Genomic DNA, 26623 nt, shown 5'->3' on the forward strand with positions numbered 1-26623 from the left:
AAAATCTACACCTCCCAATAGACCCTGAAATAAACTTACAATAAAAATGGATGACATATGTTCCAAACATGTTCCACACAATGAATGTCATTCTGTACCACAGTATTGCCAACTACTTGTAATCCTATCTTCACACATAGCATTGAGTAGTATGATTGGTTCTGCTTCAATAAGATTTCAAACAGATACAGCAAGGATTTCAATTCAATAACCAAGTCAAATAGAGTTTGCCTAACATTTAAATTAGATGCACACAGATTTCTCAAATCTCTCAAAATATTTGTCAGCTCTTCAATATCAGCTTGTGATGAATTACTTGAGATTTTCTTGTTCAACATTTCAAAATCATTTCTCAATTTCTCCATTGTATTGAATCCTGAAAACATAGCCACAATAATAATTAGTTTAGATGTTTGTTACCTACCTACTCAGAGAGTTTTTCTAGGCTCTGAATGGCCTAAGTATGTTGTTAACGTTGGCGACTACTTCTCTGTCTCTAAGCCCAGGAGCTGCATCACCTCTACAGGATTAGTACACACACAAGTGGCTTGTGGCAGCAAGTGTGGACATCTAAATCAGAGAAGTTGATGAAGAGAATACACAACTATTCCACAGACATGATAAGAGTTTCCTAAATTTTGATTCCACAAAGTAAAGGTACCAGCACTTACCAAGTGCTTTATACTTAGTGTATCCTTATTCCCTCATCAATATACAAGAATAGACAAGACACTTCTTCCACCAGAGACTCCAGGATTTGGAAAACTTCCGGATTTTTCCTATCTGCCCTATCAAATACCAATCACCAAAGATTTCAAGATGATGTTTATTTTATTTACACCCTAAGCAGCAAGGTCATGTATGATGAAGATGTTTGATAGAGAGAAATAGAGAATTGTAAGGTCTTAACACTCCTATTGTATCACCAAACTCACCATCCCCCCCCCCCCAAAAAAAAAAAAAACATCCATACTTTAAAAAGGATATAAAAATGATTGAGAGTGTGCAACAAAAAACCACAAAAATACCCCAGATATTGAAAAACCACCCATACAAAGAAAGACTACAAATACTGGACCTGTCAACACATGAAAAAAGACGTGAGAGGGGTGACCTCATGGAATCATTTAAAATCATCAACAGTAATTACTCTGTGATATCAAGAGATTTATTTACTTTTAACAACTACAACCACCTGAGAGGTCATCTTTTTAAACTAATCAAGACCAGAAGCAACAAAATACAGAGAACAAACTTTGTTACTAATCGTGTCTTCAATGCATGGAACAACCTACCGGAGCAAGTTGTATCTTCTCAATCTACAAACATGTTTAAAAACAGATTGGACCGCTACACGCTACGTGCTACAAGGACCAAATTGGACTGGATCTACCATACAACCAATCAACCAAATAACCAGTCAAGCAACCAACTAATCGTGCAAAACTTTGGAAAGGATTGGGGGATAGAGTGCCTACTGGCAACAGCCATTTGCTCTGAAATCTATTAAGTAAGTAAGAATTTACTATAGAGCTTTTTCGCTCCCTTTGATCCCCCGGAGTGAGTACCTAGATTATTGAGGAGTTGATCGCTCTCCTTGACTCCCTGAAAGGGATAGATTATTTCTGTGGGGTGAAAAGAAAAGATTTTCATTATTGGTTACCTAGGGAAGAATCTAAGGCTAGGAAATTAGAGAGTAATGGGTTACCTATAGGTAATTTAGTAAGTAGGTACCTACTTAAAAAAAATCATAATAATAATAATAAAGAACATCATCATCATCCATCATCATCATCCATCATCATCATCCATCATCATCATCCATCATCATCATCCATCATCATCATCCATCATCATCCATCATCATCATCCATCATCATCCATCATCATCCATCATCATCCATCATCCATCATCAGTCATCAGTCATCAGTCATCAGTCATCAGTCATCAGTCATCAGTCATCAGTCATCAGTCATCAGTTATCAGTCATCAGTCATCAGTCATCAGTCATCAGTCATCAGGGAAGAACTTAAAAATACCTACTTCATGTATAATGGTTATATTCATAGGTAGGATTACTCTTTGTATGTTTTTCTAAACTTATAAGTAGGTATGTAATGTATTGTGCCTTTAAATGACCACCAAATAAAGGTTTATTTATTTATTTATTTATTTATAGGTATATAATATAATAATATTGAGAAAGCCCTTGTCTTGAAGATTTTGGAGCTATGCTTAATGATAAGATAAGTAATTATTCTATTCTATTTTCTCACCTGGACATCATTTACATCAGAATGATCACTCAGAATATTGAATGCATGTTTATTAAACATCTGCATGAAGTAGGTCACATCAATGCCTGGCTTCATATTCGACTTGATATATTCCATCAGATAAAGCTGATCATCTCTGCTTGAACATTCAAATAGTAATGCAAACTGGACGCTGTTATTTGAGTAAACAAGTTCCTCCAGGAAATAAATTCTAAAAAAAAAAAAAATAACAGATGGGGTTAGCATTTTTTGTCACACTCTCAATCAGCCTTTTTTTAGAGTGATTGCTTTGGGCTGACGTTTGGTTTTGGCTACAAATTTTACGAGTGGATGCCATTCAAACTCAACCTCTGCTATTTCTTGAGCAATTTTTTTTTTTTTTTTTTTTTTTTTTTTTTTTAAAAAAAAAACTTTGAACTTTTTCATTAGAATGGCAATTAAAAATTGAATTTTCGACCTTTTAAAGTTACTTTTCCGGAGTTTTGACCTCAGATTCGGATTTGTCACGACTTTTTCGTAGGAAAATAGACCTTTTATTAATAATATTTTTCCAATTGCAACTCCTCCATTGTCTATTTCACATCATATTCATGGAGGTTATATTAATACCTCCATGCTTATATTGCTTATATCTTATATTATAAGAACGAGACCCATTCACATTTCATAAATTCATAGTAATCATAGTTCACACAGCACACACTGATCGCTCTATCTCTAGAACCACAACACCTAGAAAGCTGAAATTTGGTAGGAATATTCCTTTTATAGTCTAGGTGTGCAAGTCACGACTTTTTCGTAGGAAAATAGACCTTTTATTAATAATATTTTTCCAATTGCAACTCCTCCATTGTCTATTTCACATCAAATTCATGGAGGTTATATTAATACCTCCATGCTTATATTGCTTATCTTATATTATAAGAACGAGATCCATTCACTCATTCACATTTCACAGTTCACATTTCACATTTCATAGTTCACACACTGATCGCTCTACTAGCGGGATTCCGGAGCGAAGCGACGGAATTCAGCTAGTATATTATAAAATCAAAATCCATTATTCACTCATTAGACATTTTTTTTTTTCTTCTCAAATAAAACAAATAATTTCCATTTTTTTAAATATAAATATTTTTTATTTTCTTCAGTTTATTCGATTTATTTACAAATATTTTTTCAAAAATTTATTTTATTTGTTTTTTTCTATTCACTTTATTTGTGTCATAAAAAAAAATGCAAAAAGGAGCTTACAACTAAATAGTCCGCGATAGTGTGCTAGCAAGTAAATATAAGCAAGTAAACTTAAATGATTTGTTAATATAAAAGAAGATTAACAATTAGATGAAAGTCACAATGTAATTAATTGATTTGTATCTCACACAAGTGTTGACACGGCTATTCAAGATTCAAGATTTCAAATTTCAAGAATAATAAATAATAAATTAATTATAAAATTAAAAATTGCCGCTCAAAAAAAACTAAATAAAACATGGCGGACAAATAAATAATAAAAAATCCTATTCAAAATATTTGAAAAAATATTTGTAAATAAATCGAATAAACTGAAGAAAATAAAAAAATATTTAGTTAAAAAAAATGGAAATTATTCGTTTTATTGGTTTTATTTGCATAAAAAAATACGACTACAGATACACACCCCCAACTTAAAACTCATCGCGCGATAATTCAAAAACGTCTTTCTTACATAATTTTTTACTTTCTTTTCCATGCAAAAAAAAAAAAATCCTTTTCTTTTTATAAAAATTGAATATTTTGTCCAAGTCTTTAAGTGTCTAGCTAGGTTTAAATTGAATTATGTTTAAATTGATCTTTTACTGATTCATAAAGTTTTATAAAACCTTCAATTAGCTACCCTTTTCCTTTTCTTTTTATAAAAATTGAATATTTTGTCCAAGTCTTGAATATTTTGTCTAGCTAGGTTTAAATTGAATTATGTTTAAATTGATCTTTTACTGATTCATAAAGTTTTATAAAACCTTCAATTAGCTACCCTTTGTGAAGTCCAAATTCTTATTTCAGAGTTGTTTTGTTAGTTAATAAGTTAGAGATCACAAGTAGCTAGAAATATCTCTCGTTTATCTTTTTGATAACAAATTTACAAGTCAGATAAGTGGTGTTGGAATCCTATGAGTTTTCATTGACAATGTCATGATGGCTAACAGTTTGGATAGAAACTCATCAAGCACATATAGTTTCAAAGTTGTTCTCCTGGGTGAGGGTTGTGTTGGAAAAACATCTGTTGTTCTACGCTATGTTGAAGACAAGTTTAATGAGAAACATATAACAACATTACAGGTAATCTGCTACTAGGCATCTCTAGCTGTGTTTTTCATTCCAATATGGGATGATGTGAACCTGATATGAACTGGATGCATGTTTTTCATTTCGCTTTCCTGGCATTGAATGCTGCGTCCCAAATTCCGGAAACAACTCTCAATTAGCATCAAGCACAGAATTGTTTGTAATTTCTCCACTAGATGTTATGTTCATTGAGTTTCCGCAATTTTTACCCCCACTCTTGAGTGTTGATGTGATGTAGGAAAGAAAAACAGGCCTTTTAATCACATTTCTATGTCTGATACTTACACTTTACTTTCTATGTACAAAAAAACCAATGTCAAAAGGCCTGTTTTCCTTTCCTGCATCAACTTGACATTCACTCTGTGTCAGAAGGTTGTTAAAAATTGTGGAAACTCAACAAATGTGATATTTAACAGAAAATTGCAAAACAGTTTTGTACTTGATGCTAATTGAGAGTCACTTCTGGAATTTATGATGCTGCTATGGCAGTCAGGGTTTTGAAGTTCATAAAACATATCTCCTTGGTGGAATAAAAAAAAATATCTGGTGTGAACATCACACGACTTTCCTTATCCTATTAAATTATGCTTATTTGGGTGTTTTTCTATTGTTACTTTTACAATATCTCTAACCGTTTGGTCAGTATAGCTGAAAACCACCAAAAATCGGCTAAAATACCGCCAACCGCAGCACCTATGGTTTTTGAGTTACATCCTTGTCACTTTTGTGGATACATACCAAATTTCAAGTCTAGCTCATACCGTTCCCGAGATAATAATAAATTACACCAAAACAACGCCAAGTGTTGCACTGATCTTGACCAAAAAGTTTGTGTTGCATCCTTGTCACATTTCACAACTGCATACCAAATTTCAAGTCTCTAGCTCTTTCCGTTCTCAAGATATTTTGTTTACAGACAGACACACACACGGACCAATGGCTGAAACTTTGGATTTATGCTCTAGGAACCTCAAAACGTGTTTTTGCACTAAAATCTGACCATTAAAAATTTGACCCGATTACATTACTTTCCTTCCTATAGGATAAGGAAAGTAAAAAAGTACCTATGATAGTAAAATATAGTTTATATTCTAAGTATTGTTCATGTAGGATGTAGGCAATATTTGTACCAACCCACAGTAACTTTTAAAGAGTTGAGGGATTACCCTTTATTGAAACAAATTAACAGCCTGTAGAAATCTCCTCTTGATCTTTAGGTGTATAAATAGTGAACCTCTGGAATGTTGTGAGAACACTTTTCCTTCCTTCATCATAGCACTGTGCTTCTCTACAGTGCTATTACATACACAATAAGCCCACTCAGAGGCTAGGTGTTAATGTTAAGGCATACAACCCTAAAGCATGGGTTAAGCCTCTTTGAATCTCTACATTTGTCCATACACAGTGGGTTTTAAACATTTGAGTCGGCATACAACCCTAAAGCATGGGTTAAGCCTCTTTGAATCTCTACATTTGTCCATACACAGTGGGTTTTAAACATTTGAGTCAACTATGTATGATTCATTCCTAGGATGTGTCATACCCATGATTGATTCACTCTGTGGGGAGGGGGGATGAAAGTTGACTCAAAAAAGTTTGTACCTACTGGTCAATCTATTAAATTTGTTACTGACAGAAAAATTGATTAGGTAATGTTCTTAATTGAAATAAAATGAAGGTGTGGAGGACACAGGAGGTTTCACTCCACAATGCAAGTCCACCAATTTCCTAGTCAAGTTGTCTCTGGTGGATAGGTACTTTCTTCTTTTTTGCTTGGTGGTATTGAATAAATCCTTTTACCTACTTAACCTATATTATTTCCCTTCAATTACAGAGATGTGCAAAATGCTTTTGAAAACCAATTTGAAATGCAAAATGTAAAATGCCTCTAGAAAACCAATCTCTGGTGGATAGGTACTTTCTTCTTTTTTGCTTGGTGGTATTGAATAAATCCTTTTACCTACTTAACCTATATTATTTCCCTTCAATTACAGGCATCTTTTCTGAACAAAAAATTAAATATTGCTGGAAAGAGACTTAATTTGGCAATATGGGATACAGCAGGCCAAGAAAGATTTCATGCTCTGGGTCCAATTTATTATCGGATGTCTAATGGTGCAGTGTTGGTTTATGATATCACTGATGAGGATTCCTTTGAGAAGGTAATGATTCTCTTATCTCATTACTCATACATACATTTGAAATAATAAACATGTTATTAGTCACCTATCTACCTAAGTAACATATACTTAGACATACAAACCATAGTTTAGTGAACTGTAAAATCTTAGATTATAAAAACAAGATCCATTCACTCATTCACATTTCATATTCACACACTGATCGCTCTATCTCGAGAACCACAACACCTAGAAAGTTGACATTGGTAGGAATATTCCTTTTATGGTCTAGGTGTGCAATAAGAAAGGATTTTGCGATCCTGAGATATTATGATCAATTTTTGATCGCTAAAATCTCCATAAGAAATACACAGAGTGCAGAGACTGCGGGAGAGAAATGTTCTGCTCTCAACCAACATTTTGAGTTTCGTTTATGTTTTTAGTTTGATAACTATGCAGCTAATAGGGAGCGCGCAGCGCGACCGTATTTTCTATAAGTTCGGCCATGCCTCGGGATGAACTAGGGGGATTCCGGAGCGAAGCGACGGAATTCAGCTATCTATAAGTACATATAAATAAAATTCTAGATTTGTCTGTAGGTACATTGCTTAGAATTGTGTCATACCCATGATTGATTCAATGGCGACCTGGCAGTTCAAAGTTATGCCTATTGCCCTGCACTAGTGATGGGTCGTGGGTAAATACCCACTGGGTGGGTAAATAAAAATTGGGTATTTTTAAAAAAAAAGAAAAAAAAAAATAAACAAAAAACATCGTCACTTGATTTTTTTTTTTTTTTTAATTTCCCGGGCACAATTCGACTGAGGCGCTTCTTTAGTTTGATAACTACAAGTTCGGCCATGCCTTTTCCACAAGTTTGGCCATGCCTCGGGATGAACCTGCACTGACAAACGTGTGACGGAGTGTGACTGTGTGTGTGGTGGTTCTGTACAACAGACGGGTCAACCACTAGATAAATAGTTTAACAAAAAATATCATGTAAAAATGCTCAAATATTCACTTCATGTCCAAAAATTTCAATCTCACAGAATCATTTATAACTTTTTTAATGAAAAATTACAACATTGGTTTTTCCCAGGTAAAGAATTGGGTGAAGGAATTGAAGAAAATGCTTGGTAATGACATATGTTTGACTATAGCAGGAAATAAAATTGATCTAGAAAAACAAAGAACTGTGATGCAAGAAGATGCTGAAAAGTAAGTTGTTTGTGATGATTTCTTCTGAAACTTGAATGCCCTGTAGAGTAAAATGTAGGTAGTCAATCAAGCATGCTTGTTTGTGTAAGCAAACGTCCACAACCGAGTCCCAACAATCGATAATAGCCTAGTCCCAACCCAAGAGAAAATAAACAAACCATGCTAATTAATAAAAGCGTCCTCAACAGAGCCTTGACCAAAGCTTTTGTATTTTGCCAGGTACGCTCAGTCTGTGGGGGCTGTTCACTTTCACACCTCAGCCAAGATGAACCGTGGTATAGAGGAAATGTTCCTGGAATTAAGTCAACGCATGTTAGAGAAGGCGCAAGAGTTTGATTTGGCCAAGGCATCTGAGTTGAGTAGACGTGGTAGTATGAGACGTAATGTAGTGGTTGTTGAGGATGAAGATTTACCAACTTCATCTTCCACTAAATCAGGCTGCTGTCTGACTGGATAATCAGACCAACATCGACTTACAGAACAATACGAGTTCCATTTCCCAGAGGTGAAGAAATTTTTGTGATCATACGTCTTTTAAGAGTGAGTAATTTACGTCTTCACAAGTAGGTACATATTTCCTTTGCGAGAGTAGGGCTATCAATTTATTTTCCATCCTCACTATTCAAAAAAATAGGTATATATTTTTTATTCTATAATGATTTGCCATAAAGCATTAAAAATGTCGCGTCTAAGTTTACATAAAATAATTAATTCAACAAGAGGGTAGGTATGTGGCAATGTCCCTAAAATTCCCTGTTATATTATTTTTAATTTATTACCAAGCTGGAGATAATAAAATGTATATAGGTATCTCCTTTATTCACCAGTACAAGCTAACAGTTTTATTATTATTATTATTATTGAAGACAGTACATAAAAAGATGACAATCCAATATGTTGGACAAAATAATCATTTATTTTACCACAATATTGAGGGTCTTCTATATTTTAGCAGCCTTACAGATTTTCTAGCAATGCACACAACGAAATTAATGCCCGCGGGTACACTTTGAGATTAAAGTCATTACGTCTTATTTTGTTACGTCTAGCCCTCTTTAACAACTTCATGTTCTTCGTGGGTCTTGTTTTTACAATCACATAATAAATCTCTCTATACTTGTTTGATTAAAAGAAGAAGAAAACGTAAATAGGTATATACCATCGGAGGTAACACATTCACATTAAATGCACCAGTATTATTATTAATGCTTTGTTTAACACCCTACAGGGAGGGTAATTACTAAACAAAGTTTCCTACCTATCTAAATTAGAAAAATCATATTATTAACTTAAAAAAAACCTACAAATGCAAAGTTGGGTTATCTTATATTATAAAATCAATATCCATTCACGTTTCACATTTCATATTAACACACTGATCGCTCTATCTCGAGAACCACAACACCTAGAAAGCTGACATTTGGTAGGAATATTCCTTTTATGGTCTAGGTGTGCAATAAGAAAGGATTTTGCGAAATTCTAAACCGATCCTGAGATATGATCAATTTTTGATCGCTAAAATCACCATAAGAAATACACAGAGTGCAGAGACTGCGGGAGAGAAAACTTTTCCTCGCTCGCCTAATATTTGAGTTTCGTTTATGTTTTTAGTTTGATAAATACAAGTTCGGCCATGCCTTTTCCACAAGTTTGGCCATGCCTCAAGTTCGGCCATGCCTTTTCCACAAGTTTGGCCATGCCTCAAGTTCGGCCATGCCTTTTCCACAAGTTTGGCCATGCCTCAAGTTCGGCCATGCCTTTTCCACAAGTTTGGCCATGCCTCAAGTTCGGCCATGCCTTTTCCACAAGTTTGGCCATGCCTCAAGTTCGGCCATGCCTTTTCCACAAGTTTGGCCATGCCTCAAGTTCGGCCATGCCTTTTCCACAAGTTTGGCCATGCCTCGGGATGAACTAGCGGGATTCCGGAGCGAAGCGACGGAATTCAGCTAGTAACAAAATAAAAACCACACACAAAAACACCCGAAAATCACTCAAAAAACCAATAAGAATTCTGGAATCACAATAAATACAAATAACAGAAGATTAGGTTAAATATCTTTTTACCTTTTGCTATAGAAAGAAAAAAAAGGTTGTAGTTTTCGCCATTTTTGACACAAAAAAATACCCACTACACATTTTAGTGAATTTGTGAACAAAAAACTATCATTCACCACCCCTCCCCACAACATTTAAGACGTAATGGACACTCGTTTCCTGACATTCATCTCACATGTGAATTTATTGCAGTGTTAGGGGCGTTGTCATGGAAACCCTGAACTAAAACTGACCATAACATGAACGTGTGTGGGTAAACAATTGGGGAAAATGTCTCTAGACAGTTTGGCCATGCCTTTTCTACAAGTTTGGCCATGCCTCCGGATGAACTAGCGGGATTCCGGAGCGAAGCGACGGAATTCAGCTAGTTTCCCATAAGGCCCCTCAACCTCTCTTTGAAAAGACCGAGGGGGGTCAGCAAAGTCCAGATCTGAGGAGTATTCGTTATATAGTTCCATAGCAGTGGGCTGCGCCCAGCCTTTCCAGAGGAGAAAAATGCAGGGTCTTCTCTCTGGCATAGTCCCACTGGTGGAACCTTTATAAAAATGAACTCCATTGCAGAGGGAACATTCACAATGCTGTTCATGATATTGTATAACAACATTATGAATGCACACCTCCGCCTATCCTCTAAATTCTGAAGGTCCAAGTTCTCGGCTACGAGTTTGTATGAAATGGCATTGGGGTAGGTTGGGTAAAAACCATTTTCTTTTTTGAACGCAGACCTTAAAAATTTAGATGAATGCACACCTCCGCCTATCCTCTAAACTCTGAAGGTCCAAGTTCTCGGCTAGGAGTTTGTATGAAATGGCATTGGGGTAGGTTGGGTAAAAACCATTTTCTTTTTTGAACGCAGACCTTAAAAATTTAGCTTGTACATTTTTCTAGCAAAGACACATAAGTCTTTGTTATAGGAGCCCAGATGACGGTGGCATATTCCAGTTTCCTTCTAACAAGGGATGTATATAAAAGTCTTAATGTGTCAATGTTTTGGAAAAAAGTTGCTATTTCTGACTATCATACCCAGAGTTTGAAAAGCTTTCTTGCATGTTTCAGCTATGTGATTTTCGAACTTGAGGTTGGTCTGAAATGTGACACCAAGAGGAGTTTGAAAAGCTTTCTTGCTTGTTTCAGCTATGTGATTTTCGAACTTGAGGTTGGTCTGAAATGTGACACCAAGATCTTTCTTGGTTTTCACTCTTTCAAGTATTAATTCATTAATTTTATACTGAATTATACTTGATTAGTATAATGTAGAATCAACAAAGTGTTTAAAATGTACCATGTGATACATTATTTTAGAGTGTATTTCCTTCCTAAATGATGTAACATCAGATTTTAGATTAGCACCATTTTTCTTGAATTTGCTAAAATTCCATAGTTCGCGAATCGACATTATCGACAGTGTTCTTTCCCAAAATTAGCGGAAGCGCGAATTGTATTCCTAAGTTGGTACCAAGTTCACGGATTTTGCGAAATTATTGGCAAATTTCAATTTTGCCAAAAAAAAAAAAAAAAAAACACCCTTTAGAACCCGGAAAAGGTAGAATCAACAAAGTGTTTGAAATGTACCATGTGATACATTATTTCAGAGTGTATTTCCTTCCTAAATCATGTAACATCAGATTTTAGATTAATAGCACCATTTTTCTTGAATTTGCTAAAATTCCATAGTTCGCGAATCGACATTATAGACAGTGTTCTTTCTTCTTTCCCAAAATTAACGGAAGCGCGAATTGTATTCCAAAGTTGGTACCAAGTTCACGGATTTTGCGAAATTGTTGGCAAATTTCAATTTTGCAAAAAAAAAAAAAAAAAAACCCCTGTAGAAGGTCATGGAATGTAATGAATTTGACTCGAGGTCGGGAATTGAATGGAATTCAAAATGTAAGTATAATTTTATTATACTTACATTTTCAAGTCCCTGATTTCAAAACAGTGAAATAGTGATGCAAAAATATTTCAATTTTGTTCCTGGTTAGTTTCTAGATTCTAGCACGCATGTGTAACAATTTCGTAAAATCGATTTTTCCCCCTTGTTTTATTGATCTATTTTTGCAATTTAGATAGGTAGCATATTTTGTTTTCTCCCTTTAGGAGGTTTTTTTTTCAATTGCATTGTGTAGAAATGATAAGGCAATTCCCCTTATCTTATGGTATGTCCTTTTCTGCTTAATGCTGTCCAATTTTCCTATTTTTGCAATTTAGATAGGTAGCATATTTTGTTTTCTCCCTTTAGGAGGTTTTTTTTCAATTGCATTGAGTAGAAATGATAAGGCAATTCCCCTTATCTTATGGTATGTCCTTTTCTGCTTAATGCTGTCCAATTTTCGATTGCACTCTCGAATATTATTTTTTTAAAATATTATTATCATCATCATCAACATTATTATTATTGAAGTATTGTGCTTATTTTCGATCATCAGATGAGGTATAAAGGTACTATGGCTAATGCATTTTCGAATATTATTTTTTTAAAATATTATTATCATCATCATCATCATTATCATCATCATCATCATCATCATCATCATCATCATCATCATCATCATCATCATCATCATCATCATCATCATCATCATCATCATCATCATCATCATCATCATCATCATCATCATCATCATCATCATCATCATCATCATCATCATCATCAATATTATATTATTATTGAAGTATTGTGCTTATTTTCGATCATCAGATGAGGTATAAAGGTACTATGGCTAATGCATTTTGTAGCCCATGAACTCCAGTGGAGTAACTGTTTCCATCAGGGCGTTGTTTCCAAATAATCGAGTGAGCGCAACTTAAGTACCCCTGTCTAGCCATCTTTTATTATTCCGCTCTATGCCACTTTCTCTTATGTGCCGCGTCCATTTTAGTTTAGGATATTGCACTGCAGTCTCAGAACAATAATAAACATAGAAGGAAGGTTTGGGTCTTTTTACTCTTTTTACATATCAAGGTCGAAGGACAGTTCACGAACAGCTGACTAACTAAATTTGTTTAGTCAGCCGACTAAACTCTCTCTCATTGACTCTGTGCCACTTTCCCTTATGTGCCACGTCCATTTTAGTTTAGGTTATTGCACTGCAGTCTCAGAACAATAGTAAACATAGAAGGAAGGTTTGGGTCTTTTTACATATCAAGGTCGAAGGACAGTTCACGAACAGCTGACTAACTAAATTTGTTTAGTCAGCCGACTAAACTCTCTCTCATTGGTGGAAATTTTCTGAAAATTATTGAAATCTTTGTTTACATTTTGCAGTCCTGGTCTGTATTTTCAATTTCCCCCGATTTCTGAATGGTTTTATGAATTTTTAAAGTCAGTAATGGATAAATAAGATACCCATCGAATTTACTTAGAAGTTGTTAAAAGTAAAAGTTTCGTAAAAAAGCAGAAATAATGTTTCAAAATTTCTGTAAACATCATCCTACCCAGGAAATTATTCATGGTCCGGCACTGGTACCAAATTAGCTGATATACAACAGCAGTGAATTACAGATTTGAAAAGTGTCTTTCGTGTTAGTCCTAAACCTTCCTTCTATGTTTATTATTGTTCTGAGAGATGCTACAACAGCAGTGAATTACAGATTTGAAAAGTGTCTTTCGTGTTAGTCCTAAACCTTCCTTCTATGTTTATTATTGTTCTGAGAGATGCCACAGCAGTGAATTACAGATTTGAAAAGTGTCTCTCGTTTTAGTCCTAAACCTTCCTTCTATGTTTATTATTGTTCTGTGACTGCAGTTCTATACCTATGTTCTGAATATAATACTGTGTAGGTATATTTCTTACATTCCTTTAGTTAAATCTCTGCTTTTAATCTATTGTATAGTCAATAGAAAATTATAACCTTGTACTTTTTAGTGTAATAAAAATATAAAATATTGTACCTAAACCTAACTAAACTATTTTTTTATTCCTTAGCATATGGAACAAAAGGAAGATATTTTTATAGTTACATTAAAATAAACCATTCTCATTATTATTATTATTATGAGATAAAAGGAGAAACAATATTGTACCTAAACCTAACTAAACTAATTTTTTATTCCTTAGCATGTGAGATAAAAGGAGAAACAATATTGTACCTAAACCTAACTAAACTATTTTTTTATTCCTTAGCATATGAGATAAAAGGAGAAACAATATTGTACCTAAACCTAACTAAACTATTTTTTTATTCCTTAGCATATGAGGTAAAAGGAGAAACAATATTGTACCTAAACCTAACTAAACTATTTTTTTATTCCTTAGCATATGAGATAAAAGGAGAAACAATATTGTACCTAAACCTAACTAAACTATTTTTTTATTCCTTAGCATATGAGATAAAAGGAGAAACAATATTGTACCTAAACCTAACTAAACTATTTTTTTATTCCTTAGCATATGAGATAAAAGGAGAAACAATATTGTACCTAAACCTAACTAAACTATTTTTTTATTCCTTAGCATATGAGATAAAAGGAGAAACAATATTGTACCTAAACCTAACTAAACTATTTTTTTATTCCTTAGCATATGAGATAAAAGGAGAAACAATATTGTACCTAAACCTAACTAAACTATTTTTTTATTCCTTAGCATATGAGATAAAAGGAGAAACAATATTGTACCTAAACCTAACTAAACTATTTTTTTATTCCTTAGCATATGAGATAAAAGGAGAAACAATATTGTACCTAAACCTAACTAAACTATTTTTTTATTCCTTAGCATATGAGATAAAAGGAGAAACAATATTGTACCTAAACCTAACTAAACTATTTTTTTATTCCTTAGCATATGAGATAAAAGGAGAAACAATATTGTACCTAAACCTAACTAAACTATTTTTTTATTCCTTAGCATATGAGATAAAAGGAGAAACAATATTGTACCTAAACCTAACTAAACTATTTTTTTATTCCTTAGCATATGAGATAAAAGGAGAAACAATATTGTACCTAAACCTAACTAAACTATTTTTTTATTCCTTAGCATATGAGATAAAAGGAGAAACAATATTGTACCTAAACCTAACTAAACTATTTTTTTATTCCTTAGCATATGAGATAAAAGGAGAAACAATATTGTACCTAAACCTAACTAAACTATTTTTTTATTCCTTAGCATATGAGATAAAAGGAGAAACAATATTGTACCTAAACCTAACTAAACTATTTTTTTATTCCTTAGCATATGAGATAAAAGGAGAAACAATATTGTACCTAAACCTAACTAAACTATTTTTTTATTCCTTAGCATATGAGATAAAAGGAGAAACAATATTGTACCTAAACCTAACTAAACTATTTTTTTATTCCTTAGCATATGAGATAAAAGGAGAAACAATATTGTACCTAAACCTAACTAAACTATTTTTTTATTCCTTAGCATATGAGATAAAAGGAGAAACAATATTGTACCTAAACCTAACTAAACTATTTTTTTATTCCTTAGCATATGAGATAAAAGGAGAAACAATATTGTACCTAAACCTAACTAAACTATTTTTTTATTCCTTAGCATATGAGATAAAAGGAGAAACAATATTGTACCTAAACCTAACTAAACTATTTTTTTATTCCTTAGCATATGAGATAAAAAAAAAAAAAAAAATGTTTCATCCCATCGAATGAAATTTAATCTCAAAGTGCGGTCCTAGGCATACATGAGTCAACTTAACTAAAATGATAAAAATAACTGTGCTCCTTGTTTCAAACAAGAACATGGATTTAATAAACAATACACATAACAATAATTAGAATTAATAAATAATTTCTAAACAAGATGGAAGTAAGATCCTACATGTTAAAGCTTTTTAAAAGTTATCACTGCAACAGGAATGTTTAGATACAACCTCTTACCTCAACAATACATAGTATCTACATATTCTACATACATACTATACTCTACAAAACTATTGCTTTATTGCAGCGGTGCGCACTTTGTTTTTTTTTTTTTTTTTTTTTTTTTTTTTTTTTTTAAGTGGGAAAATTGTTTCATCCCATCGAATTAAATTTAATCTCAAAGTGCGGTCCTAGGCATACATGAGTCAACTTAACTAAAATGATAAAAATAACTGCTCCTTGTTTCAAACAAGAACATGAATTAGAAAACAATACACATAACAATAATTAGAATTAATAAATAATTTCTAAACAAGATGGAAGTAAGATCCTACATGTTAAAGCTTTCTAAAAGCATGAAACACGTCATACTCAGCTGTCCTATTCATGAACCGCTACGCCACACCTATGATACAACTCCATCCCTAGGCAATTCAACCGCCAGTAGATCCACCCACCATGGTGACTTGAAGAAATGATGAATGGCCTCATTCAGAGGAATCTCTTCACCTTCCCCATCTGTGATCTTGGCGTTGAAATAGAGATAACTTCCCCACAGTGAGGAGTATAGGAGGGCACAGGCACCAATAGTGAGACATCGCCTAGAATAACATATTATGTGGATGAAGAATTTACTTTATTCTTATTCTTGAGTAGAAATTTCTAACATACCCATTACATGAAAGAGAAACAATATTGTACCTAAACCTAACTAAACTATTTTTTTATTCCTTAGCATATGAGATAAAAGGAGAAACAATATTGTACCTAAACCTAACTAAACTATTTTTTTATTCCTTAGCATATGAGATAAAAGGAGAAGCAATATTGTACCTAAACCTAACTAAACTATTTTTTTATTCCTTAGCATATGAAACAGCAGTTCCGCCCGAGAACACAAAATCATCCGATTTTCGTCCCAACCCAAACCAAAAAAGGAAAGTCATCCGACTTGCGTCCCCCGTCCCTGAGTACCTCCCAAAATTCTTTAATATAATCGAGAGCTGCATGCAAAATTTCCAGGATGAACAGCAAAAAAGGGTGGCCTGGGGCTTTATATATGAATTGAAACCCTCACGGTACAAATACATGTACCTAGTCGGTCTTATATTATAAGAACGAGATCCATTCACAGTTCTTTAATATAATCGAGAGCTGCATGCAAAATTTCAACTTTCCAGGATGAACAGCAAAAAAGGGTGGCCTGGGGCTTTATATATGAATTGAAACCCTCACGGTACAAATACATGTACCTAGTCGGTAGTTATAATAGGGTGAAATCTTCCAGTTCCTAAAGGTGTCGATCGATCTAACAGATCACTGAAGTTAAGGTACGTATGAACCTCTGACACAATAAGTGAGGTAGAATATTTCGGGGTGCACTCAGCCTCGTAATAAACTATGGGGAAAATACTCATACTCATAATTCAGCGAAATTCAAGGTGACTTGAATCCTGATATAAAGTAGACATCATAATCTTGTGTGCTGTAAGTTAGTCTCGACTTGGAGGTGGACAAATAATAAGACAAGACAGTACATAAAAAGATGACAATCCAACATGTTGGACAAAATAATCATTTATTTTACCACAATATTGAGGGTCTTCAATATTTTAGCAGCCTTACAGATTTTCTAGCAATGCACACAACGAAATTAATTCCCGCGGGTACACATTGAGATTAAAGTCATTACGTCTTGTTGGATTGTCATCTTTTTATGTACTGTCATGTCTTATTATTTGTCCACCTCCAAGTCGAGATTAACTTACAGCAAACAAGATTATGATGTCTACTTTATATCAGGATTCAAGTCACCTTGAATTTCGCTGAATTACGAGTATGAGTATTTTCCCCATAGTTTATTACGAGGCTGAGTGCACCCCGAAATATTCTACCTCACTTATTGTGTCAGAGGTTCATACGCAATGCACACAACGAAATTAATGCCCGCGGGTACACTTTGAGATTAAAGTCATTACGTCTTATTTTGTTACGTCTAGCCCTCTTTAACAACTTCATGTTCTTCGTGGGTCTTGTTTTTACAATCACATAATAAATCTCTCTATACTTGTTTGATTAAAAGAAGAAGAAAACGTAAATAGGTATATACCATCGGAGGTAACACATTCACATTAAATGCACCAGTTGAATCACTGAAGTTAAGCAAGCCCTCTTTAACAAATTCATGTTCTTCGTGGGTCTTGTTTTTACAATCACATAATAAATCTCTCTATACTTGTTTGATCAAAAGAAGAAGAAAACGTAAATAGGTATATACCATCGGAGGTAACACATTCACATTGAATGCACCAGTTGAATCACTGAAGTTAAGCAGCTCTGAGCTTGGTTTGTAACCGGATAGGTGACGATCTGGGCAATCAGGTACTTCTTACTTCAAAGTATAAAATAAAGCAATATAAACATGAAACACCGAAGTTTTGGTAAATTACACAGTACAGTAAAGACAATTATTCCTTTTATAGATCCCCAATCATGATTACCTATGCAAATAAGTATTAGAAATACCAACTGTTAGGTTGAAGCAGAAATAAATTGTAGAAATTGGTTGAAGCAGAAATAAATTGTAGAATAGGTTGGGCCTTCAGAGGGCCCTATTAGAGCTCCTTTTTCTGAGTGAGTTTTATAGATCACTGAAAAAAAAAGAGGTACCTGATTAGTGATAATGATAAGTCCTTTTTTTCCCTTTCACTTACCTGAGGAATCGTTTTCTTTAGAGGTCCTTTTTCTGAGTGAGTTTCATAGATCACTGAAAAAAAAAGAGGTACCTGATTAGTGATAATGATAAGTCCTTTTTTTCCCTTTCACTTACCTGAGGAATCGTTTTCTTGGCTTGGGTTTGGTTTGCCATCGCTTGGACAAGGTATCAAATGCAAGTGCTGAGGCCAGAACCATTACTGTACATGCTGTAGACTCATCAACATACCAATACACAGGATAGCAGGCATAGGCAGCGGCCAGACACCACCAAATAGTACCAGTCTCATGTCCTATGTTACCCACTGACCAGACACCTGTATATGAAGAACAAGAAACAAATGAGAGTAGGTAGTTGTCCAAGACTTAATCTTATTGGTGATGTACTTGGTGTGTACACTTTGAATAATAATAATAATTTTGTCCTCTCCTTTTGAGAATACATTATATGAGAAAGATGTCCTTTTTTTAAAATTCATAGCAGAATTCAGTCATGAACACGATAAAATATTAAACACACTCTTGGTTTGTAAATTTCATTTTTGATTCTTACCTAGAGCACATGCTATGGGTAACAAAAAGTGCAGATATTTCCATGGGAGTCCTCCAATATCTTCTTCTGGAATAGCCATGGATACCACTGTGCTCCACAAATATGCAACTACAGTCATTCCTGTAAACCGGATTGTGGAAAATGGAGGCTGGAAATGTACAAAATTAGAATTATAACCAAGGTAGGTTTACCTAACTAGAAATTAAATGTGTGGAGAACATTCAAAGTGTTGATTTTAGAGCTTGAGAAACACATCTGCAGGTGTTGGGTTAATGGCTAAATTATACAATGATCCAGCTACTAGCCTTGTTCAGGTATTGTTTAGGTACGTTGGATCAAATATACCAAATCTGTACAAATAGATTGCAAGGTCACTTTACTTTGAAAAGGTTCCTGGGTTAGGTTAGAATTAAGAATGATGAAATTCATTGGTCTACTCTACTTACATATTTATAACTTCTCAAGTTATGATTGAACTTATCAAGATAATCTCTATCTTTGTTTGCATCGGCTACATAGTTCTGTATATGAAATATGTCCCGCAACCATCCAAATCCAAAGTATCCCCCCAGTGTACACCACCATAGGAAGCCTTGAATATCTCGTCCCAGGTAGAAATGGTGAACACCAAAGATGCCTCCAACCAACCATAGTAAATAGGTTATGTATAAGCTCTTCTCAGCATGAACTTTGGTTTTATCACTATTATTGTATGTCCTAGATGTAACATAATTAGTATCTGAACTATTGTGTTTTCTACTCATTATTGTACAACTACCAAACTCAAATAAACACACAATTTTTAGGAAAACACAAAAACACTCTAGTCTAGCTTGATAATTAAAATAATTTCATTATCTTCTGATCGACACTTTTGAGTCACAAAGAATCTTTTGAAAGGCAAGACAAGCACTTTAACTAATAATTAATTTTGTGAAGTACAAGAAACGTTTTGGTTTTGGCACAATAAAATGACCATCAGAGACAACCTGACTTTATAAAGTTATTGCACAGACAAGAAAAAAAAAGAAAAGAAGTCGAAATACAAAATTTTACACAATAGCATATAAAGGTATCTAAGTGAAATAAAAATAGCGTCCTTTTGAAAAATATCTGCCTAATACTGTAAGACTATATGTTTCAACGTACTTTGTCAAAAAATACAATCCGTACGATGCTATGCATAATGTATGTATAAATGAATATAGCTTATCCCTTAAGGAAATTAAGGGAAAAAGTACCATGCCACAGATTTCATTACTATTACCTATTGGGAGCGCTGGTTCTTCTGACGTCTCCTAGCGTGTTTATTGGTTCATAGTCTATTGGGAGCGCTGGTTCTTCTGACGTCTCTTACTTGGCGGGACTCATTGATTAAGAGATTTGGAATGGAGTTCCAGACAGTGAACGAAGTACAAGAAACGTTTTGGTTTTGGCACAATAAAATGACCAGAGACAACCTGACTTTATAAAGTTATTGCACAGACAAGAAAAAAAAAAGAAAAGAAGTCGAAATACAAAATTTTACACTATAGCATATAAAGGTATCTAGAAGTGAAATAAAAATAGCGTCCTTTTGAAAAATAATTATAAAGTTATTGCACAGACAAGAAAAGAAGTCGAAATACAAAATTTTACACTATAGCATATAAAGGTATCTAGAAGTGAAATAAAAATAGCGTCCTTTTGAAAAATATCTGCCCAATACTGTAAGACTATATGTGTCAACGTACTTTGTCAAAAAATACAATCCGTACGATGCAATGCATAATGTATGTAAAAATGAATATAGCTTATCCCTTAAGGAAATTAAGGTAAAAAGTACCATGCCACAGATTTCATTACTATTACCTATTGGGAGCGCTGGTTCTTCTGACATCTCTTAGCATGTTTATTGGTTCATAGTCTATTGGGAGCGCTGGTTCTTCTGACGTCTCTTAGCGTGCTTATTGGAGAGGAGTTCACAGGCTTGCTGTATTTCGTAGAACTTGCTTTGGTTATGTTGCTTCTCTTCATCACTCTTGGCTTTATCGGGATGATATTTCACGGAGAGATGTCGACATGCGGAGTTGATTTCACTCTGTCTGGCCGTGTGAGCTAACCCGAGTACCTAGAATACACAAACACAGTGGATTAGTCAACTGTACAGTAGAGATTTACATATCAGGTGCTATCCAAAAACCACTTTTTGAAATCAGGGGACCCTAAGACGGACATTTCTACCCATTTCCCGATTTTGAAAATTTGCTCATTACATAGTTAGTATAGCTTTGCAATATCTACTTATTAGTATTACTACCTATAGCTTTGCTGTAATTATTGTATTAGAAAGTAAAAAAAGAACGGCACAAAAAAAATAATAAAATGCACGGAACACTCTCATTCAAATTACAAAGCCTACGAGGACACTTTGTCTCGTTTGGGGAAAAAATCGTGTCGTGTGTAATGGGAACACCCTCATTCAAAGCCTACGAGGACATTTTGTGTCGTTTGGGGAAAAAATCGTGTCGTGTGTAATAGGAACACTCATTGAAATTACAATGCCTACAGTGTCCTGTAACACCAAAGCATGGATCACTAGTTCCTCATTTTTTTCTCTTCCTTTTTGACTTAAAAACCTCACCTAAATAAGCTCAATTTTATTAGGTAGGTATTCTATTGTGTTTCAGATTACCCCATCATGTATCTCACACACAAAGTTTTGGCTGGTTTGAAATTTCATTTGAAGGACATACCATGGAAAGAAATAAGAAATATCTTAAAAGTCCATAATCGTTTCATCAAATATGATGATATGCCTCCTGGGTCCAAGTTAATTTATTCTTTGCCATTTGCCCATTACTTCATCAACTCGTACATTACCATTGTACCTTTTGGCTCAATCTACCTACTGTCCAGTGTTGCCTATTATAACAGTCGATTCCTGTCTTTAACAAAGGAAGATTTCAAAACCCATCCCTTTTTAAAGGACCCCACTGAGTACTATGTGTTTCTGAGTGTAATACTTGGAATAGTCATTATTTCTCTCAAGTTTACCCATGATTGGCCAATTCGTATCTACAGGCTGCAAAATAATCAATATAATGCTCTATTTGTAAACAAACTGTTGCCCTTTAGGATCAAAAAATACAACTTTGAAGAAGTAAGCAAAGCTAAAACATGGAAGTTGAGTATATTTCATGAGAATAAACATTTACTAGATAACAAAAAGATAGTGGGTCTCTTTGATCACTATATAGAACCACCCATTGAATATTTTCAAATGATGACACCCAAAGATCTGAGGAAAACTAATAAAATGTAATACTACTATTATAATATTTGTGTAGTATAAAATGGAATTTTTAACTGTGTTAAGCATACTTAAATTGTTGTCAGAAATATTGTTATTATTAAATATGTTTATATTAGACATCCTAGGTTATAAAGTTATGAAATAGGTAACTACAAAACTTATTACCTTTATATGATTCTTTTCCTTGAAAAAGTCCACGGGGATGGACGAAACTCGAGTCGGATAAGATCAAAACCGGAACGTGTATCCATTGAATCATATAAAGGTAAGGTACTTAAATTGTTGTCAGAAATATTGTTTCCTAAATATTACACCTTCATTAAACACTTAGATAAATCAAAATCCAATGTGTTAGGGTTAGCCTCGGCACCATTAAGTATCATATAAAGGTAATAAGTTTTGTAGTTACCTAGAAATATTGTTTCCTAAATATTACACCTTCATTAAACACTTAGATAAATCAAAATCCAATGTGTTAGGGTTAGCCTCGGCACCATTAAGGTTAATTACCTACTTGATTAGATTAGCAATGATTAGAATCTAGTTCATGTCTTGATAAATTAAATTTTAATACTGTTTGTAACACGCATTATCGTGGAAAAGTATATCAGGTTTGCTGGAAATATAAATTCATGTCTTGATAAATTAAATTTTAATACTGTTTGTAACACGCATTATCGTGGAAAAGTATATCAGGTTTGCTGGAAATATAAAACAGTGAAAAGTTCTTTGTCTGTCTGTTACACTGAAGTAGAACTTTTTTGTCCTCCTTTCACGAGAAAACGGCCCGACCGATTTGAAGTTTCAAGTATTTGGGGGGGGTAACTGAAGAGGTAGGTAACTGCCAAAGCCTAGTGGCTATCACATGATTATGCTTGTACGCCAGAGATCACGGGTTCGATTCCCGTCGTGGTCGAAGTTTTTTGGCTCTGTGCTTGGTGTTCAAGGTGCACTCACAGTCTCGCTAGGACAATGGAGTTCCTACTTTAATGGAGTAGCGACCAGTGGCGGCATTAAAAGATTGATGATGCAAGTTAATGAGAATACTAGAGGCACTTAGGAATGCTGTGATACCCACAAAAGTTGTGAAGGAGATTTACCACAAGGAATTGATCAGGTACACTTTCTACTGCAGTTTCATTAGATGTGTAGGTTTAGTCTCTTAAGAGACTGTAATCTAATCTGTACTTCTGCTTATATTGAAAACTAGCTGAATTCCGTCGCTTCGCTCCGGAATCCCGCTAGTTCATCCCGAGGCATGGCCAAACTTGTGGAAAAGGCATGGTTAGAGTGTGCAGTAGGTATTTTGAAATTGGACGAGTTGTATCAAAATATGGGAATTGTAAAAATTTTGTTGTTAAAGGGCACAGGTCTTACCTTGAAAGCATTCTGTTCACCAAATGGATCACCGAGTTCTACTATTTGACTCCAAGTCTCATACCAGCCATGTTGCTGAGCAAACTCCCATGTATCTACTAGAGACTGTTTCAGATCCACCCACCATGGTGACTTGAAGAAATGATGAATGGCCTCATTCAGAGGAATCTCTTCACCTTCCCCGTCTGTGATCTTGGCGTTGAAATAGAGATAACTTCCCCACAGTGAGGAGTATAGGAGGGCACAGGCACCAATAGTGAGACATCGCCTAGAATAACATATTATGTGGATGAAGAATTTACTTTATTCTTATTCTTGAGTAGAAATTTCTAACATACCCATTACATGAATCTCAAACAGTTTGTCTGAAGTTTGGTAAACTACACAGTACAGTAAAGACAATTTTTCCTTTTATAGATCCCCAATCATGATTACCTATGCAAATAAGTATTAAAAATACCAACTGTTAGGTTGAAGCAGAAATAAATTGTAGAAATTGGTTGAAGCAGAAATAAATTGTAGAAATTGGTTGAAGCAGAAATAAATTATAGAATAGGTTGGGCCTTCAGAGGGCCCTATTAGAGCTCCTTTTTCTGAGTGAGTTTTATAGATCACTGAAAAAAAGAGGTACCTGATTAGTGATAATGATACCTAAGTCCTTTTTTTCCCTTTCACTTACCTGAGGAATCGTTTTCTTGGCTTGGGTTTGGTTTGCCATCGCTTGGACAAGGTATCAAATGCAAGTGCTGAGGCCAGAACCATTACTGTACATGCTGTAGACTCATCAACATACCAATACACAGGATAGCAGGCATAGGCAGCGGCCAGACACCACCAAATAGTACCAGTCTCATGTCCTATGTTACCCACTGACCAGACACCTGTATATGAAGAACAAGAAACAAATGAGAGTAGGTAGTTGTCCAAGACTTAATCTTATTGGTGATGTACTTGGTGTGTACACTTTGAATAATAATAATAATTTTGTCCTCTCCTTTTGAGAATACATTATATGAGAAAGATGTCCTTTTTTTAAAATTCATAGCAGAATTCAGTCATGAACACGATAAAATATTAAACACACTCTTGGTTTGTAAATTTCATTTTTGATTCTTACCTAGGGCACATGCTATGGGTAACAAAAAGTGCAGATATTTCCATGGGAGTCCTCCAATATCTTCTTCTGGAATAGCCATGGATACCACTGTGCTCCACAAATATGCAACTACAGTCATTCCTGTAAACCGGATTGTGGAAAATGGAGGCTGGAAATGTACAAAATTAGAATTATAACCAAGGTAGGTTTACCTAACTAGAAATTAAATGTGTGGAGAACATTCAAAGTGTTGATTTTAGAGCTTGAGAAACACATCTGCAGGTGCTGGGTTAATGGCTAAATTATACAATGATCCAGCTACTAGCCTTGTTCAGGTATTGTTTAGGTACGTTGGATCAAATATACCAAATCTGTACAAATAGATTGCAAGGTCACTTTACTTTGAAAAGGTTCCTGGGTTAGGTTAGAATGGTTTACCTAACTAGAAATTAAATGTGTGGAGAACATTCAAAGTGTTGATTTTAGAGCTTGAGAAACACATCTGCAGGTGCTGGGTTAATGGCTAAATTATACAATGATCCAGCTACTAGCCTTGTTCAGGTATTGTGTAGGTACGTTGGATCAAATATACCAAATCTGTACAAATAGATTGCAAGGTCACTTTACTTTGAAAAGGTTCCTGGGTTAGGTTAGAATAGTTTCCCTAACTAGAAATTAAATGTGTGGAGAACATACAAAGTGTTGATTTTAGAGCTTGAGAAACACATCTGCAGGTGTTAGGTTAATGGCTAAATTATACAATGATCCAGCTACTAGCCTTTTTCAGGTATTGTGTAGGTATGTTGGATCAAATATACCAAATCTGTACAAATAGATTGCAAGGTCACTTTACTTTGAAAAGGTTCCTGGGTTAGGTTAGAATTAAGAATGATGAAATTCATTGGTCTACTCTACTTACATATTTATAACTTCTCAAGTTATGATTGAACTTATCAAGATAATCTCTATCTTTGTTTGCATCGGCTACATAGTTCTGTATATGAAATATGTCCCGCAACCATCCAAATCCAAAGTATCCCCCCAGTGTACACCACCATAGGAAGCCTTGAATATCTCGTCCCAGGTAGAAATGGTGAACACCAAAGATGCCTCCAACCAACCATAGTAAATAGGTTATGTATAAGCTCTTCTCAGCATGAACTTTGGTTTTATCACTATTATTGTATGTCCTAGATGTAACATAATTAGTATCTGAACTATTGTGTTTTCTACTCATTATTGTACAACTACCAAACTCAAATAAACACACAATTTTTAGGAAAACACAAAAACACTCTAGTCTAGCTTGATAATTAAAATAATTTCATTATCTTCTGATCGACACTTTTGAGTCACAAAGAATCTTTTGAAAGGCAAGACAAGCACTTTAACTAATAATTAATTTTGAGACACTGTTTTAATGAAAGTCCTTAATTGATACTTCCAAATGAAATCAATGGAACTACAAGTATTTCACTTTTACCGTTACTTTTTAGGTCAGGAATAAATTAACATTTCTAACCTGTGGATCTTCATCAAGATACGTTTTAGTCAAGACTTGGCTCTTACCCTCGGAAATGCTGAGATTTCTGAGACACTGTTTTAATGAAAGTCCTTAATTGATACTTCCAAATGAAATCAATGGAACTACAAGTATTTCACTTTTACCGTTACTTTTACTTTACTTGATAGCTTGATACAGAATACAGATTAGATTTCTTGCCGAAATTTCTCTTTTCTACGTTTACGTATCATCCAA

At 34.3% G+C, this 26623-nt stretch overlaps 4 protein-coding genes and 4 long non-coding RNA genes across 10 annotated transcripts; 4 read left to right on the top strand and 4 right to left on the bottom strand.

The window, feature by feature from the left end:
- Nucleotides 1–16: 16 nt before the first annotated feature.
- Nucleotides 17–2373, bottom strand: LOC113467458. Its single transcript, XM_026823649.1, has 4 exons — nucleotides 2278–2373; nucleotides 1527–1605; nucleotides 672–695; nucleotides 17–376 (listed from the first exon to the last, which is right to left on the bottom strand). Exons 1-4 carry the CDS (start codon nucleotides 2371–2373, stop codon nucleotides 36–38), a joined length of 540 nt encoding a protein of 179 aa, XP_026679450.1. The 3' UTR covers nucleotides 17–35.
- A 2044-nt stretch (nucleotides 2374–4417) lies between these two features.
- LOC103509259 (ras-related protein Rab-21) lies at nucleotides 4418–8665 on the top strand. The gene is made up of 4 exons (XM_008473855.3): nucleotides 4418–4596; nucleotides 6597–6764; nucleotides 7822–7940; nucleotides 8160–8665. The coding sequence occupies exons 1-4, from the start codon at nucleotides 4450–4452 to the stop codon at nucleotides 8395–8397; spliced, it is 672 nt and encodes a 223-aa protein (XP_008472077.1). The 5' UTR covers nucleotides 4418–4449; the 3' UTR covers nucleotides 8398–8665.
- A 1605-nt stretch (nucleotides 8666–10270) lies between these two features.
- LOC113467460 lies at nucleotides 10271–10926 on the bottom strand. The gene is made up of 2 exons (XR_003391528.1): nucleotides 10854–10926; nucleotides 10271–10720 (listed from the first exon to the last, which is right to left on the bottom strand). It is a non-coding gene; the product is annotated as an uncharacterized LOC113467460 (long non-coding RNA).
- A 27-nt stretch (nucleotides 10927–10953) lies between these two features.
- Nucleotides 10954–12337, top strand: LOC113467461. Of its 2 annotated transcripts, XR_003391530.1 has the most exons (4): nucleotides 10954–11073; nucleotides 11152–11248; nucleotides 11539–12065; nucleotides 12208–12337. It is a non-coding gene; the product is annotated as an uncharacterized LOC113467461 (long non-coding RNA). The 2 variants fall into 2 exon arrangements; XR_003391529.1 differs by lacking the exons at nucleotides 10954–11073; nucleotides 12208–12337 and having other exon boundaries at nucleotides 11127–11248; nucleotides 11539–12031.
- A 208-nt stretch (nucleotides 12338–12545) lies between these two features.
- On the top strand, nucleotides 12546–13300 carry LOC113467463. The gene is made up of 2 exons (XR_003391532.1): nucleotides 12546–12924; nucleotides 13119–13300. It is a non-coding gene; the product is annotated as an uncharacterized LOC113467463 (long non-coding RNA).
- A 2934-nt stretch (nucleotides 13301–16234) lies between these two features.
- LOC103509266 (dnaJ homolog subfamily C member 22-like) lies at nucleotides 16235–20021 on the bottom strand. Its single transcript, XM_008473861.2, has 4 exons — nucleotides 19543–20021; nucleotides 19097–19244; nucleotides 18659–18860; nucleotides 16235–16430 (listed from the first exon to the last, which is right to left on the bottom strand). Exons 1-4 carry the CDS (start codon nucleotides 19858–19860, stop codon nucleotides 16235–16237), a joined length of 864 nt encoding a protein of 287 aa, XP_008472083.1. The 5' UTR covers nucleotides 19861–20021.
- Nucleotides 20022–20190: 169 nt separating this feature from the next.
- Nucleotides 20191–26351, bottom strand: LOC103509261 (dnaJ homolog subfamily C member 22-like). 2 transcript variants are annotated; one of them, XR_003391527.1, is made up of 6 exons: nucleotides 25784–26351; nucleotides 24886–25033; nucleotides 24448–24649; nucleotides 23769–24036; nucleotides 20948–21206; nucleotides 20191–20418 (listed from the first exon to the last, which is right to left on the bottom strand). XR_003391527.1 is itself a non-coding variant. In XM_008473856.3 (5 exons), exons 1-5 carry the CDS (start codon nucleotides 26099–26101, stop codon nucleotides 21003–21005), a joined length of 1140 nt encoding a protein of 379 aa, XP_008472078.1. In that variant the 5' UTR covers nucleotides 26102–26351; the 3' UTR covers nucleotides 20847–21002. The 2 variants fall into 2 exon arrangements, 1 of the variants encoding a protein (XP_008472078.1); XM_008473856.3 differs by lacking the exon at nucleotides 20191–20418 and having other exon boundaries at nucleotides 20847–21206.
- On the top strand, nucleotides 22589–23014 carry LOC113467464. The gene is made up of 2 exons (XR_003391533.1): nucleotides 22589–22656; nucleotides 22781–23014. It is a non-coding gene; the product is annotated as an uncharacterized LOC113467464 (long non-coding RNA).
- Nucleotides 26352–26623: the final 272 nt, after the last annotated feature.

The sequence above is a fragment of the Diaphorina citri genome, unplaced genomic scaffold (assembly GCF_000475195.1).
Source record: "Diaphorina citri unplaced genomic scaffold, Diaci psyllid genome assembly version 1.1 scaffold480, whole genome shotgun sequence".
Classification (NCBI taxonomy): Eukaryota; Metazoa; Arthropoda; class Insecta; order Hemiptera; family Psyllidae; genus Diaphorina; species Diaphorina citri.